The sequence below is a fragment of the Tamandua tetradactyla genome, chromosome 1, assembly GCF_023851605.1.
Source record: "Tamandua tetradactyla isolate mTamTet1 chromosome 1, mTamTet1.pri, whole genome shotgun sequence".
In the NCBI taxonomy this organism is placed as follows: Eukaryota; Metazoa; Chordata; class Mammalia; order Pilosa; family Myrmecophagidae; genus Tamandua; species Tamandua tetradactyla.
This window is the reverse complement of record NC_135327.1, coordinates 17,789,031-17,805,707: the sequence shown is the minus strand read 5'-3', so window position 1 is coordinate 17,805,707 and position 16,677 is coordinate 17,789,031. Positions and strand designations below refer to the sequence as shown.

The 16,677-nt window shown below is 43.8% G+C and overlaps 1 protein-coding gene and 1 pseudogene across 2 annotated transcripts in view; one reads left to right on the top strand and one right to left on the bottom strand.

The window, feature by feature from the left end:
* Window positions 1-2,010: 2,010 nt before the first annotated feature.
* GGT7 (gamma-glutamyltransferase 7) overlaps window positions 2,011-16,677 on the bottom strand; it is a 31,016-nt gene continuing 16,349 nt past the window's right edge. The window contains exons 8-15 of one of the 2 annotated variants that reach the window (XM_077170658.1): window positions 13,460-13,547; window positions 11,796-11,923; window positions 11,541-11,629; window positions 7,955-8,104; window positions 7,720-7,837; window positions 6,788-6,925; window positions 5,496-5,595; window positions 2,011-2,691 (exon numbers count right to left, since the gene is read on the bottom strand). In XM_077170658.1, coding sequence (XP_077026773.1) covers window positions 2,528-2,691; window positions 5,496-5,595; window positions 6,788-6,925; window positions 7,720-7,837; window positions 7,955-8,104; window positions 11,541-11,629; window positions 11,796-11,923; window positions 13,460-13,547 — 975 coding nt within the window. In that variant the 3' untranslated portion in view covers window positions 2,011-2,527. The remainder of the gene's footprint in view (window positions 2,692-5,495; window positions 5,596-6,787; window positions 6,926-7,719; window positions 7,838-7,954; window positions 8,105-11,540; window positions 11,630-11,795; window positions 11,924-13,459; window positions 13,548-16,677) is intronic. The other variant, XM_077170666.1, reaches the window with a different exon arrangement.
* LOC143691732 (cytoskeleton-associated protein 2-like) lies at window positions 13,885-16,369 on the top strand (annotated as a pseudogene).

Genomic DNA, 16,677 nt, shown 5'->3' with positions numbered 1-16,677 from the left:
AAAAAAGACATATTCTGCAGATTCTAGTCAGCCTCTTTCCCCAGCAACTCCTGTCATTGCCCAATGGTCTCATGAACAAAGTGGGCATGGTGGTAGGGATGGAGGTTATGCATGGGATCAGCAACATGGGCTTCCACTCACCAAGGCTGACCTGGCTACAGCCACTGCTGAGTGCCTGATCTGCCAGCAGCAGAGACCCACACTTAGCTCCCAATATGGCATCATTCCCTGAGGTGATCAGCCGGCTACGTGGTGGCAGGTTGATTATATTGGACCACTCCCTTCATGGAAGGGGCAGCGATTTGTTCTAACTGGAATAGACACACACTCTGAATATGGGTTTGCTTTCCCTGCATGCAATGCTTCTGCCAAAACTACCATCTGTAAACCTACAGAATGCCTTATTCATTGCCATGGTATTCCACACAGCATTGCTTCTGATCAAAGAACCCACTTCACAGCAAATGAAATTTGGGAATGGGCACATGCTCATGGAATTCTCTGGTCTTACCATGCTCCCCATCATCTAGAGGCAGCTGGACTGATAGAACAGGGGAATGGCCTTTTGAAAACTCAAACAGGCAGCACCTGTTGAGGGTATGATAGTCAGGGCCAATCACCCCATCCAGTAACGTAATCCCTTATTTGATTCCTCAAGAGCCTGTCTTTGAATTACGGATCTGCCAACTACCAGCTGGACGACCTTGGACAAGTTGCTTCATGTCTCTGAACTAGTTTCTACATCTGTAAGATAAGGAAATTAATACCAGCCTCATAAGAATGTTGTATCTACCTCACAAATTTCATTTCATATCATCATTCTCTCAGTAGGTTGCTGTACAGGAATCAGCAAGTGCAACCCTTAGGCCAAATCTGGTGCTGCCTGTTTTTTGTAAAATACAGTTCTAATGGGACACAGTCATGACCATTCGCTCATGTATTTTCTATGGCTACTTTCACAATACAACAGCAGAGTTGAATAGTTGCGACAGAGACTGCATGACTCAGGAAACCTGAAATGTTTATTCTCTGGCCTTTTATAGTAAAAGTTTGTTTATCCTTGCTCTACTTTCACTGGCATTCTTCCACCTTCTGGAACATGACAAATTTCTTCTTACCACAGGATCTTTGCACATGACATTCCTATTTCCCAGAATACCATTCACACACCCCATACCTGATCTTTTCCTGTCAACACTACTCATCCTCATTGCTTCCTCAGGAGGCCTTTGCTAATCCCTCCCCACCCCAGGCTAAATTAATTTTTCTGTTTTATATTCTCCTAGCATCTCTCATAGACCTTATTATGATGATAATCACTCAATTATCTGAGTCTTTATTTCTTTAATGTTTGACTCCCCTAGTAGACTGTAAACCCATCAAAGAAGTCTGTCGGTCTTGTTCATTGCTGAATCTCCAGTACTTAGCAAAGTGTCTGGAATATAGTGGATGGATGGATGAATGCATGGATGACAATTTATGTAAGATACTTTATGAGCAGATAAAGATGATCTAAAGTGTACTTCCTAACAAATAGTTCACGTAGTAGATGTGAAAATGCTTAAGAGCACAGATTTTGTAGTTAGACAGACTGAGATTGAATCCCAATTTTTACATTTACTAGATAAGCAACCTTAGATAAGTCTCAACCTCTTTTTGCTTCAGTTTCCTGACTGTAAAGGGAATAATATCAGTACCTACTTCATGATACTTTATAGTGAAGGTTAAAGTGTTTAGCATAGAGCCTGGCATACATGGTAAGTGCTCAAAGATGTTTTATTATTATTAAAAGTCCTGGATAGATGGCAGATATTATTACATCCCCTTCAAAGTTGACTCTAGCTTGCTCTCGAGCCAGAGCTGCTATTATGGAGTGGGCCAAGGTCTCTTCTCCCACTCCCATGCTTACAACAGCCAAACATAAATCAAGTCAGAGTCATGGTTAAGCAATATTCTTTCTTTAATTCCCTTTTGCAAATGAAAGCCCCTGAGCTGTTCCCACCCCCAACCCCACCCCACACTCTGGGGACCCCCAGATGCAAGGCCCCCTGCCTCAACCTGTTGGGAGGAGAAGAGAAGCACCCTCTCCCCAGGATGGTCCATTAAAAAAATCCTAGTCATTTAAGAAATGACGCTGGGACAGGGGAAGGGAGCCGGAAGACAAGGCCCAGGTAGGGTCAGACTGGAGATGTTGGGGTTTTGAGGACCCTTGAGAAAGGTTTGCAAGCATGTCCCTAAGCTCAGGGCCAGCATGGCTGAGAGAGGAAAGGAGGGAGATAGACAGACAGACTGTCTGACTCCTCAAGGTTCTGCCTGCCTGGTCGTGGACACTGACACCCACCACCATCACCAAAGGCTTCCAGATGGAGAATTTTCCAGTTACTCTGGAAAAGGGTTTGCTAAGCATCCCCTTTCACCCCTGATCTGGGGCATCCCTGGGGTCCCCCTGAGACCAAACCTGGGAGAAGGAGGGACTCTGGGAACATGCAAAGGTGGGGAGAAAAGACCCCCACCGCACCCCGCTGCTCTACAGGACGGTGGCTCCAGCTGCATCTGGGCTCCGAGGGTCCTTCACACCGATGATGAAGTTGTTGGTTCTCCGGCTGCCATGGACCCAGGACAAGACATCTACCTTCTCCACGTGATGACCCCTGGCTTCCAGGAACTCAATCTCTTCCTCTGTAAACTCACCTGAAAACCAGCCCCCAACATACATACATTCAAAATGTTCACAGCATGCTATGGTCAGACTTGAATCCTGGTCCCAGACTCTGAGGAGCTGTGTGACCTTGGGAAAATTACTTGACCTCTCTAAGCCTATTATTCAGTCTCCTCATGTATATAAAATTGGGATTATAAGAGAATCTATTATGAAGTATTATAAGGATTAAAAGAGATCATACTCAGAAAGAACTGAGCTCTGAGTCTGACATACAATAAGTGATCAATAATATATGGTCATTCTTAATGCTGCCCATTTGAATCTTTATTAGAATCTTTATTTCCATCTGGCTAGGCCAAGCCTTCAGCACTACTTGCCAGGAATATTGCAATAGCCTGCTAACTAGATCTCTTGCTTCCAGTCCGGCCTCTCCTACAGCGTTTTTCACATGGCAATCAAATAGATCCTTTTAAAACATGGCAGACTATGTCACTAACCCCATTCAAACAGCTTTGCTGTCTCTTAGGATAAAATCCAGTCTTTACCAAGGCCTCCAGGGCCCAAGATCATTTGAGCCCTCACTACTTCTCTAAACTCCTGTCCTTATTTCCTTCTATTATTCCTTTGCAACATTGCTTCAGCCATGCTGGCCTTCTAGATGTTCCTTAAGTATGCCAAATGTGTTCCTGTCTCAGGGCATTTGCACTTACAGTTCTCTCTGCCTGGAATGCTCCTAGATAATCACGAAGCTGGCTCTCTTATTTCATTTGAGTCTTTGCTCAAAACTTTCCTGGCCACTATGGAAAATAGGAGCCCTTTCATTTTCATCCTGTTCTCTTTTCTTTCAAATTACTTATTGCTACCTATATTTGTTTATTTATTTACAGGGATACCTCATTTTATTGTGCTTCACTTTATTGTGCTTTGCAGATACTGTATTGCATTTTTTACACATTGAAGGTCTGTGGCAATCTTGCATTGAGCAAGACTATCGGTGCCATTTTTCCAGCAGTGTGTGCTCATTTAGTCTCTTGTGTCACATTTTAAATATGGTATGTACATTGTTTTTTAAGATGTAATGCTATTGCACACTCAGTAGAGCATGGTATAGTACAGTATAAACATAACTTTTACATGCACTGGGAAATCAAAAATTTTGTATGACTCGCTTTATTGAGATATTTACTTTATTGTGGTAGTCTGGAACCAAACCGGCAATATCTCCGAAGTATGACCTATTATGTCTCCTTGTGCTGGTTTGAAACTGTTACGTACCCCAGAAAAGCCATATTCTTTATCCTATTCCAATCTTGTAGGGGCAGATCTATTGTTTAGGATGGGACCTTTTGATTAGGTGGTTTCCATGGAGATGAATCTCCGCCCATTCAAAGGGAGTCATAATCTGCTTACTGGAGTCCTTTAAGAGGGAACCATTTTTGGAAAATAAAATTGACCCAGACAGAGACATTTGGAGACACAGGAAGAAAACACTCCTGGGGAAACTGTTTGAAACCAGAAGCCAAAAGACCAGCAGACGCCAGCAGCGTGCCTTCCAGCTGACAGAGGTGTTCCAGATGCCATCAGCCTTTTTGAGTCAAGGTATCTTTATCTGGATGCCTTAGTTTGGACATTTTTATGGCTTTAGAACTGTAAATTTGTAACTTAATAAATCCCCTTTATAAACACCAACCCATTTCTGGTAAATTGCTTTAGCAAACTAAAACACCCCCTTCCCCACCAACTAGAATATAAGCTTTTTGAAAGCAGGGACATTGTTTTATTCCCTATTACTCTCCAATTCCTCACATAAGTTCAGGCCCTCATCATCTCTTGCCTGGGCCATCATCCCAGACCCAGCCCTCATTTCCTTGATTTAAGTTTTCCTCCCCCTTGATATAAAACAAATCTGGTCCTAATCTCTCCCTTACTCAATTGGATTAAGTACCTGCTTCTTAACATAAACCTCCATGACAAACCCTGTAACCTCCCAGCCTCACCTCCTATTGATCTTAGCAAGATCTGGCTGTCTTATTTCTGCAAACAGGATGAGTTTAGGTAGTTCTTGAGGTAAAGATACAAGTAAACAGCATGACATCACCCAGTTGCAAATATATTTCCTTTGTGGTTCACTTTGAATCCTTCCAATTATGGCAAGGATAAAGACTCAATCTGGTTTCTAACATTTCTAATCTCCTGCTTTAGCAGAAAGAACAGGTCTTCAGAGACATTTACAGACAGCACTATCTAACAAAAATGTAATATTTGATTTTTATAGCTACTGATCTCTTCATGTCCATCTCAGCATGACCTCTGAGGTCTATGGTCTGGCCCCTGCCTGCCCCTCTGATCTCATCTCTTTCACTTACTCTGGTCTCTTTTATATTCCTCAAACACACCAAGCCTGTTCCTGTTCTGAGGTCTTTGCACTTGTTGTTCCCTCTGCCTACAAAGCTCTGCTCTAGTTCTTTGAATAGTGGCTCTTTCTCACTCTTCAGATCTCAGCTTAGGTGCCATCAGAGAAGCCCCCTTCATCACCCTGCTTTAGTGCTCTGCATAGCACTTAGTTTGCTATCTGCTATTTCCTTGATTATTTCTTTTTTATCTGCCTGTGAATACAGTATGCCCAGAACCTAGGATTACGCCTGCACACAATAGGTGCTCGATACAAACTGCTGAATGAATGAAGGTTTGCAAAATGAACAACTGCATCTCATTTTACAAAATGAGAAAACTCAGGCTCAGAATTGAGACGTGCATTTCCCAAGATCACACAACTGGAAATGGTAGGACTACCTCTGTGCCCACCCCATGGGGACCTCCATTCTGCACTCACTGTCCACCTGCAGGAGGTTGGACTGCAGATCCGGGTGCAGGCGGCCACGGGCCAGGCTGTCACTCAGGTTCCGGTTCAAGGTCAGGACATTCAGCAGCACCTGTAGACAGTCAAGGGGCAGAAAAGTCAGGGCTGTTCAGAGGTGGGGTCGGGACTTCCCAGTTCTCACCTCTGGGCTGGACATCTTTGTTTTCAGAACCCTTACACCAGGGATAGCCTGGAAGACTGGCAGGACTGTGATAACCATCCACACTTCACAGAGGGGGAAACTGAGGGCCAGGGATGGAAAGTGACTTACTCTAGGGTTTAGAGGGAGCTAGGTAAGAGGCAACATTAGCACCAGTCTCCTCTTATCTAGCCTACGGCTCCCCTCCCTTTTCCCTGACCAGGGCAGCGTTAACAGCTGAGGGTGGTCAGTGTACAATGCGGACACTTTTAGCTTAGTGGTGAGGGGTGCAGACAGGCTCTGGAACCAAACTGCCTGCCCACTCTCATTAGCTAAAGGAAATAGACCTAACTTTTTAACCTATCAGGGCCTCAGTTTTCCTAATCTATAAAATAGGAATAAGGACTGCTCCTAGAATTGGGACAATCAACAGGGTTAACACATGTAAAGAATTTCGTGTGCTAAATTCTTAGCTTTTTTCGTGTGCTAAAGAATTTGGTAAAGAATTACCAAAATCTCTGTAAATATTAGCCATTGTTGTATCTCCATCATACAGATGAGGTTCAGAGAGATTAAGGGAATTCCCCAATATCAGCATGCTAGAAATTGACAGTGTTTGGGCTGAAACACAGGGCTGTCTGGTTCCAAAGCTCAGGCTAGTTAACTCACTACCTGCCAATAAATGTGCTTGACACATACGTCAGGTGCTCAAGACACTCATGGAATGGTAGTGAGGTGTCGTAGAGTGGCAGGCCCTTCTTTCCCAAATCCTCCAAAATCAGACTCAAAAAAAGGGCCAGTTATCTATTCTGATGCTGGGCAGAGAGATGATGGGGCTTTAGGATGACGTAACCCAAGCGGCCCAGATGCTATATTACCTTTCAAGTCTACTGACCCTGAGATTTCCCCTACAACCTGTGAAGACATGGAGCTTCATTTTTCTATTTTCATGTTCAGAGGAGACCAAATCCTCAGTGTCCATCAGGGGCCTGGCACAGAGCAGCCTCAGCCCATGTTTGCTACATGAGTAAGGGACAGGAACAAACCAGAGACAAGAGGGGCATCTGCAGCCCAGGCCACACCCTGGATCCTGGCTGCAAAAGGCGCATCCTGGAGGAAACCTTACCTCCGTCAGGCTGCTGAGGCCCCGGGCAGCCCCATTGGCCCCCAGGGCGAGGTAGGTCCCACAGAGCCCTTCTGCTGGCCTGACCACAGTGGGCAGCAGGAAAGAGAGTGGCCGTTTCCCTGGCTGCACCGAGTTCTCCTGTTGTCAGAGAATAGAGACCACAATGAGAAAGTGGAGAGGGGTAAGACAGCGAAAAGACCACTCCATCCTCCTTTAAATCTTTCTTCCTCTCCTATATTGCCCACAGGTCCAGTTTTCATGGGAAATTGGTCCCTTCCCAGGCCATAGTTAGCTGTCTGTGAAATAGGAAAGGTTCCCAGATGGCTGGGGTGCACAGGAGAGAGTGATAAGTGGATCCACTGAGGTTGCTAGGGGGCTGCTATGTGGCAGGACAATGGGACGGAGCCAAGAAAGATGGCAAAGGGCGGGGGGGGGGGGGGCAAGGGAAGAGAAGAATAAGCCCCACTCTGATCATTTCTATCTGTTTCTGACCTCTACTTGTTGAGTGCAAGACTGCTGGTTCCCAATTAGACAATAATTCCTTATCTCTCTTCTCCTTGGGCTCCCCACATGGTGTCCAGCAACAGGGCTGAACCCCATCAGCTCAGTGTTACACAGTCCTAGACCACTAGTACTGAAAAGTGCCTATGGGGGTCAGTACCCTCATTGTACAGGTAAAGAAACTGAGGCCTAGAGATGGAGTGAGACCTTCCCTACGTCACGAAACAACATAGCGACAGATGGTGGCAAGGGTTTTTTAGGATCCACCAGAATCCAAGCCCCAGACTTAGTGAGGGCTAGGGATGGAGTGGACACCTTGCTTGGTCACCTTGCTTGGGCTCCTAGAAGAAGTAGGAATGTCAGGGCAGCCCCAGCAGCCACAACTCCTGCCTGGCCTCGGGGACCCTGGGGAAGAGGGAAGCAGGCCCTACCAGGCTGGGCGCAGAGTGGTTGGCAGTCCTATTGGGCCAGGAGAAGTCCAGCATCTGACTGTTGAGCAGGATCCCAGAGGGGGTGATGAGGCCGCTGCCAAAGGGCCGGTTCAGGGAGCTGGGGACCGAGTGGGGCCAGGTGAGCACTGAGCCTGCTCTCACCCCCCATCCACCCCCACCTCCTTCCTGGTCCAGATGACCCTTTGTGCCGGGTTCTGAGTGTGAGCTGGCATACCTGACCATGGCCACGATGAAGTCATCAGGACCCATGATCAGCACCTGGGCAGCCGTGGCAGCCCCATCCAGCTCGTAGACGGGCAGGAGTGGGGCAGAGGCTGCCTGGGAGTCATTGATGTGGCTGCGGAGATAGGCGGCCTCCACCTTGCTGAAAAGACAAGGGATGGGGGGTGAGCTCAGAACAGGCTTTTGTTATACCCACCTGCCACACTTTACTTAATTAATATCTGTCTCCCCCATCGGGCTATTAGGTCTATGAAAGGAGAGGCTCACTTGTTCCTAGCCCAAAGGAAAAGCTATTGAACTGAATGAGTTTATTTAAGTGTTATTCAGACTCTGTTTTTTCCTATGTCTTTTTGTTTTTGTATGCTGCATGGCGGGGTCACATTTCATTCTTTTTTCATGTGAGCATTCCGTCATTGCAGCACCATTTGTTGAATTTGTTTGTTTGTTTTTCTTGTTTGTTTTTTGGGAAGTGCATGGACAGGGAATCGAACCCGAGCCTCTGGTATGTTGCATTCCAGCAGCTTGCAAACTAGAACACCGGGTCTCCTTCGTGGCAGGCAAGATTCTACCACTAGAATACCCTTGTACCCCCAAGATTCTCCTTTTTGGTTTTTTTTGGCATGGGCAGGCACTAGGAATTGAACCCAGGCCTCCGGCATGGCAGAGGACAACTCTGCCTGCTGAGCCACCATGGCCTGTCCCAGATTCTCTTTTGAGACAACTTTTTATCCACTTAATTTTAAAATCAAGAGTCTCTTAGTCACTTGACTTTACTCACTTAATCTTTTCTATGAAAATACCGGGTGTCTAGTAGACACTCAGAAGATATTTGTTTTGAATGAACAAATAAATTAATTTAACCTAATGTTTGTAATCTGGAACTAAAATTTGAAGATTTTAGTCAGGGAGACTTTATATTCAGGGATCTTTACTGTTAGAATTTTCTTTTCCAAGTACAGGAAGACTTGGCACATAGTATACTAAGTATAAGTACTTATTGGATAAATTAATATAGTTATGTGTGTTTTAGAGCTAAATTTGTATTGATCTTGGTGTTTAATTTATGGGTCTTTTGTCACTATTGCATAGACTTTTAATTTCAAGCACAGGGCCCAGCTCGTAACAAGTACTCAAATATGTGTTTAAAAATGAACAGCAATCTGGGTCCTGAGAGCCACCTTGTCAGCCAAGGACTGCTCACACTAGCCTGACTTACAAGAAAAAACAAACGGTCTTATTGAGCCACTCTATTTTTCTATTTCCTTTACAGCAGCTTAGTCTCTACCCTAACTTATACAAAAGGTAGCAGTTTTATTTGTGCACATATTGAACCTTCTGTTTGAATCTTGTTTACTCATTGATTTAGAACCTAACACTTATCTTATTCTAAATAATTATATATAATAATATCCATTTCTTGGTTTTCTACTCGTTTCTATTAAGCTCTCTGACTCTTTATTCTTTTAACAAACCACCATATTAATCACTTTCCGTTTGCAATGCATTTTTTAAGGCCAGGAGATTCAAACCTTCTCAAATTTAATCTTCATTCTCAAATTTCCATGCCTGTTTACAAGCCTTTATTTTTCTATATGAATTTAAGCATGATTTTTAAGTTCCTTGAACCATCCCCACTCCCACCTCCCTGCCCCCCCAAAAACACCCACAATGGGTTTTGAATGTGGTACATTTAAAGTACAAAGAGGTAAATATTGACATCTTCAATACCTACAATCTTCCTAGTCAGCAGTGCAGTATGAATTCAAGACTTTTTTTCATGTACGTCATGAAAAGTAGCCTGCATTTCCTTTTAAAAGTTCTGCCTGCTTCTTGTCATTTATAGGAATGGTATACTTTTGTTGAGATTGTAAAGGGGAATTGTTTTCAACGTTCTATTTTCTAACTGATTGTTGTAGGCATATAATAAAAATATAATTCGTAAAAAAAAAAAAAAAAATGAACAGCAGAGGGCAGGCAACAGTGGCTCAGTGGCAGAGTTCTTGCATGCTGTGCTGGAGACCCGGGTTCAATTCCCGGATCCTACCCATGTCAAAAAGAAAAAGAAAGAAAGAAAGAAAGAAAGCAGAATGACATTGCAGACTCTTTTCTCATTCCTCCCCCGGCCTCCAGAGCATGGAAGAGGGATACAGAAGTGGCAGAAAACTGCATCACTGCATCACAGTCATTTCGTATTGGCTTCTCCCCGTCCTCTTGTCCCTGACTATAGCCTGACCTGGACCTGCAGAGTCCAATCTGAAAAGACTTCTAATACAGACCAGTGGCTCTCTAATAACTTTCCACGATTCAATGGTGGAAAACAACATGGAATTTCCTAGACTTTTTTTTTTTTAAGTTCAACTGAAGTTTCCTTACCTAGTAACTGTTATTTGGGTTATTCAAATGGATTACAGTGACACGTTACCAGGGATTACATAGACATTCATTCAGTTTTCAATCAAGAAGGCTAGGGGTCAGAAAGAGCAGACACAGAGGTGCCTTTATTTTAGGGAGTTTGGCAGGGAGGTGCTTGGTTGTTAGCTTCATCCTTTTGGCTTTGAACTGATTATCTTATTTGGTTACTGTCCTTTTTGCTTTTTAATTATGTTGTTCATTTAGTCTCATCATTTCCAATTTAATTCATGCAGGGTTGTTTGAGTAACAATACATACTTATATTAATTATATTTTTGGCTTCTGATTGTCCTTTAGCTAGGATTTATGCCAAGTATAGTAGCAGATAAATATTAACCATCTTTACTAGTATTTCTAATTAATAATAACTGACATTCGCTGAACACTTACTATGTGCCAGGTGACCTGCTAAATGTTTTACCTGTATGATCTCATTTAGTGCTTCCAACGACCTCATGAGATAGTGCCATTATTATCAGGCTCCACTGTAGGAACCGAGACTTAGAGTTTAAATGACTTGCCCAAAGGCCTCCCACTAGGGATCTGTGAAGCTGGGATTTGAATTAGACAGTCTGACCCAGACTGCACAATCTTAACTGTGTTATGTGAAACAGATACATTATAATTAAAATTTCCACCATCTCTACAGTTTGCTTGGAGACTATTTTTATTGTTAGGCTTTTATTAGGTTTTCTTTTTTCACTCAAAAGGGGGGAAAACATGAGCACATATAGGAGCCCTGCTAGTGTAAAAAATTTTGAAAACCATATGAAACAGATCCAACTCATTGTACAGATGGGGAAACTGAGGTGCAGGGAAGGCATTCAGTGTCACACTGAGTTTGGGACAGAGCTGAAATTGGCTTACTTCAGGCCTTATTGTCACACCAGCTGCTTTTTTTTTTTTTTTTTTGATATGCTGTATGATGGGGTCTCATTTCATTATGTTTCCATGTGAGTATCCCATTATTGCAGCATCAGCTGTTGAATTTTTATTTGGTTGTTTGTTTTTTGGGAAGTGCAGGGACTGGGAATCAAACCCAGGTCTCCCACATGGCAGGTGAGAATTCTACCACTGAACTACACTTGCACTCCCTGCTTTTGACCTGAACTTTCCCCTACACACACCATCATCTCTGCAGCCCCCAGGACCCTGGCCCAGACCCACCTGAGCATGTCATCCATGCTCTCAGTGATGGTAGAATCGTAGGCTGGATCTCCCAGTCTGCTGGCCAGGGCTAATGCAATCTTCAGGGTCTGAAAAGAGATCAAGGATATGGAAGGGCTGCCAGGCCCCTTCCAGCACCCACACCCAGTGAATCCTCATGTGTGAGAGGTAATTCAGTCCTTCCCTGTGGTGGCATTCCATCCTCCCAACCTCTGTGTTCCCAGAGCCAGGGTGGGGTGGGGGGATTGGCCTTACCTCGGCCACCCAGTGAAGAGCCTGTTCCCGGGACACCAGGTTGGTGAGGTTGAAGCCCTCCAGGATGTTGAGAGCACTGATGAGGGCAGGGCCCGTGTGCGGGGGTGGGGGGCTGAGAACTAAGTGGCCTGAGAGGAAGGAAATGACTGGATGGCAGGGGAGGGGTCAAGGCAAAGGACAGAACCATCTCCATGTCCCACCATCACACAGACTTAGACTACTGCACTGAGCCCCTCATTTGAAGGGGAAACCGAAGCCTTAAGAGACAAAGGGACCCATCCAAGTTCAAATGGCATGTCAGCAGCAGGGCTAGAACTTGAAACCAGAACACTGGTCTTCAGTTTCATCTGCCATAGGAGGAAACTAGGCTCAAGAAGGGCTGTGATGTGCTCAAGGTCTCACTGAAGGTCATTGGCTCAGTAGGACAGGTATCCAGATGTCCAGACTTCTGGTCTACTATGTGCCTCCCGACAGTTCCTCCCACAGGCCAGGATACTATCCAGGGCCCTGATGGTCCCAACCAACCCAAGACTTCTTGGGAGCAGAACCTCCTTTTACTGTGTAAGGTCCTGTCATAAGATGTGCAAACATCAAAGGAATAATAATAGTAATATCTGACACATAACAGATTCATCAACTCACTGAATCCTCACAATAGTTTTCAACTCCTTGTTATAGGTGAGGAAATTGAGGCACAGAGAAGCAACTGGTCCAAGTTTGCAAGATTAAGTGGAAAGAAACAAGGGGAACCCAGAACATCCAAGGTACTGGCATTGCTGAGAGAACCCAGGCTGGGGAGGGAAGATGGAAAAATCGAACACACATTCAGCGTCCACTCTGATCAGGGCAACTTCCTACATCATCTCATCAAATTTTCATTGGCACCCTGAGATGTAGGTACTATTATTATCTCCATTTTAAGGAGGGAACCAAGGCTCAGAGTGAGAAATGACTTGTTCAAGTTGAGTGCCACAGCTAGGACTTGAACCTAGGTCTTTTCTGAGCTCCATTTACTATCTCTGGAAGGCAAATCAGGCTGGGTATTAAGACTTGGAAACCTGAACCCAGAGATGGCTTTCCTGGGGCTTAAGATGATCTGGCCCTTCTAGAGGGGAGAGAAGCTGGGCCCGCTCTGATAATAAAGAACTCAGGAGAGAAGAAATCCAGGTCTGCTTGCTTCTGAGCAACCCAGGAGCCCACCGTCTTGGGTTCATCCATTGCATCAGGTTGGTTTTCCTGTTTTCCTCTTTAGTTTTCATGAGTTCTGAGGGTTAATTTCCATTGCCTCTCTGAGCCTCAGTTTCCTTTCAGTAAAATGAGGAGGCTAGTCTATGACTGCTTTGAAGGGTTTGTTCTACCTTGAAGCTTGGATGGACTATAGTCTTACAAATTCTTCTTAGGAGGCACAGGGCAATTCAAGTGGGTTTGGGGAGAGGGCTGTGGCAACACATAGCATGGAGCCCAAATCCATGGCCAGAATTCCAACCTCCAAGTCTGAGCCTGTAACCAGCCCCTTAACATCCTAAATGCTGGGGCAACTGACCCCATGACTAATTCAGAACATGTGCTAGGCCTCAGTTTCTCTCCTGTGCAGTGGGAGGAATCTTGGGGCCAAAGGGAGGCTTCTCTCAAGTGGGGGACCTGGGAGCTGGGGGAGAGGTCACCTCTGTACACGCCACACACAGGCTTCTCCACGAGGGCGCTGTAGTTGCTGAAGTCCTCCTCAGTTATGACACCCCCTGCATGTTGAGCCTGGAGGAGAGAGAATGATGCCCCACCTGTCTGAGCAAGAGGGCTTGGCTTTTGGTATAATGTTTGGATCACAAACAAACCACAACTTTTATGTCTTTTGCACTCCCCATTATAGGCTTCAGGGACCCCATAAAGACCTGGGTATCCCAGGAAAGATGACGGGGTAAAAAGCACTAACATTTAACACCTATGTGTTAAGCCAATATGTGATACTATGTGCCTAGCATTGTGCTGGGTACATCCCATTAATGACCTTCTTAGCTTGGCATTCAAGGCCCATTGTGACCTGGCCCCTGCCTACCTCTCCCATCTGCTATACTCCAGTGAGCTCTGTATACCCACCCAGGGTAACCTACAGTTCCTAAACTCATGCCTCCATGTCTTTGTATTTGCTGTTCTCCTTGTCTATGTAAAAGAAAGACTTTCCACTTACAGCAGCCCTTGCCTAGATGTGAAAACTGAATTCTGGACTCAGGGCGGCGGCTGCGGGCTGCAGGCTGTGGGTTGCAGGCCGGGTAGTGAGCCGGTCCGCTGAGCGCCTCCGGGCTGCAATGAGCCTCCCGGCTGTGCCCCGCCTGCAGCTGCCGCCCAGCCAGAGGGCCCAGCCCGAGTTCCAAGAGCAAAGAAGGCAAAACCTCAAGGAACTTCTACTAGAAAGAAAAACACGTTTTGTATACAAAGAGGAAGACCAGACCTTATGCAGAAACCAGAGAATGATGCCAACTGAACACCAGGTCCAAGAAGAGACAAAAGTTCTGAAACTTAAAACAAAAATGGCTGATAAAGAAAATGCCAATAGAGCTACAGAGAGCAAAAATAATACAAGCATGGAAAAAACTATATTCCTTTAAAACCTAATGAATCAACCAATTCAACTACAGCAGTCGGTACATATAATTTTGAGGATAATCAAACTACTCAGTTGTTTCCAATTAAAGATGATCCCCCAAATCAACATATGACATTTACTCAGGCATTTCACTTAAAAAAAAAAAGGTAAAAAAAACAAATGACTACAGAGAAACCTAAGGAAGATACTGCTAACATTCCCAAAAAACCTGTGCTGCTGTGATCTTATTGTGGCCAAATTGTTCAGTCTAAGGTTAATTCATTTAGAAAACCTCTACAAGTCATAGATGTGAGTTCTGCAACAACCAAGAAACTTTCAGCCATCTCTGAAGCCACAGAGCCTCAGCCTATAAACATCAGCAGAATAATAGTGAAAAGTAATAGACTCTCAAATGTAACTACCACAAAATTTGCGAGCACTGCGTGTCAGGACAGACAACTTGTGCGACCTCCTATCAGAAATCACCACAATAATGGCCTAGACGAGGTGAAACGGGGCATCAATAGACCTTCTGCCAATGTCACAATCCAAAAAGGGCCTACTGGAAAGGGAGTACTACAATTAAACACAGATTTATCTAGGGTCCAAATAAATTCTCAAGGCACAAAAAGAAATGAGACATTGTCAAGAAACCTGGCTTCTAAAGTTATAACCAGGCCTGCTTTATCTTCTAACACCAAACTGATTGAACAGTCCAAAACTACTGATCAGCGAAGACGTACTGCAGCCAAAGCAACCTTCCATAGATTGGCTCAGCCTAAAGAAACTGCAGAACAGAGAAAAATCTGACTGACCGAGTGGAAGGCTGGCAAAGGAAGAGTGCTGAAAAGGCCTCCTACCTCTGTATTTAGCCAGCTAGAACCCAAAAGGCAAAATGAAAAACCAGATGGGTCTTTCTGGACTACCATGGCAGAAGAAGATGAACAGAAACTATTTTTACCGAAAAAGTAAACACGATGTTTTGTGCATGCTTGAACCTGATTAATGAGAAATGCCCAAAAGAAGAAATATTGGTTACTCCGAATGATCTGGTTGCAAATATTCCAGATGCAAAAAAGCTTGTTAAATATTGGATATGCCTAATGTTCTAAGAAATGATCATGATGATGAATATGCAACTATGTGATGATACTGTGGATTACTGATTATATATATAGAACAGAATGATCATATATTAAGGATGTTTGCATTTCTTTCTTGTAATTTTTTTAATTAATAAAAAATTATTAAAAAAAAGAAAAAGATTGGAAAAATATATATATATATTGGATATGCCTTGCACGTCTTGAACCAATCACAAGTCCTACTGAAAATATTATCACAGTCTATGAGAAAGCCATTCTGGCAGGGGCGCAGCCTATTGAAGAGATGCGACATGCAACTGTAGATAGTCTAACACTGAAGAGTCAAGAAGAAGTTAATTTCGGAGAAAATACTGAGGCTTGTGCAGCCATGGAACAAACACAGGAAGTAAACACTGAAAATATAGGTGTTAATGTGGAGCCAGAAAAACTGGAAATGGAGAACAAACCACGTAGAAATGTGATATTTCAAGACTGTGAAAAAGAACGAGACGACAAAACAAAAGAGCCCATCAGTGATGCTAAAACCCCCAATAATGAAACTAGAGCAAGTTGCTTAATTAAATATAATGTTCCTTGTATAAAGCACCATACTTGCAAAGTATAAAAAAAGAAGATGCAGTTCGATGAAACAAATTCTACATTTAAAGAGCTGAAGTTTCTAACACCAGTGAGATGTTCTCAGCGTCTTCAAGAGAAAAATTCCAAATTGCCAGATATGTTAAAAGACCATTATCCTTGTGTGTCTTCACTGGAACAGTTAAGAGAATTGGGAAGTGAAACGGATGCTTTTGTATGCTGTCCTAATGTCGCGTTCTGCCGCGTGTGTTCCGAGACTGAGACAGCAGAAGAGAACTAAAATTCTTATAAGGAATGGGTTTTAATATAAATAAGAAGGTGCTTTGTGGTAAGAGAAAGATGGTAGGTAAATTCAGTGGATATTAGAAACTTTAAAGTTAATCTGAGTTCCTTTCTTAGTTAAAATTTTAACTTTCATGACTTCCTTTGATGTTGTTTGTAGACTATTAGGATGGAGTTAATATATTAGGAACAAATTTCATTCTAGTTTTGGTAGTATTTCTAAAATACTAGTAGTTAAATTTGTTTTCTCTGTCTGATAGTAAAGCTTTACTGTTAAATCATGTCATCTGAAACCTGACCACTATATCAAGTAAACATTTCTTTTCCTCTCACACAT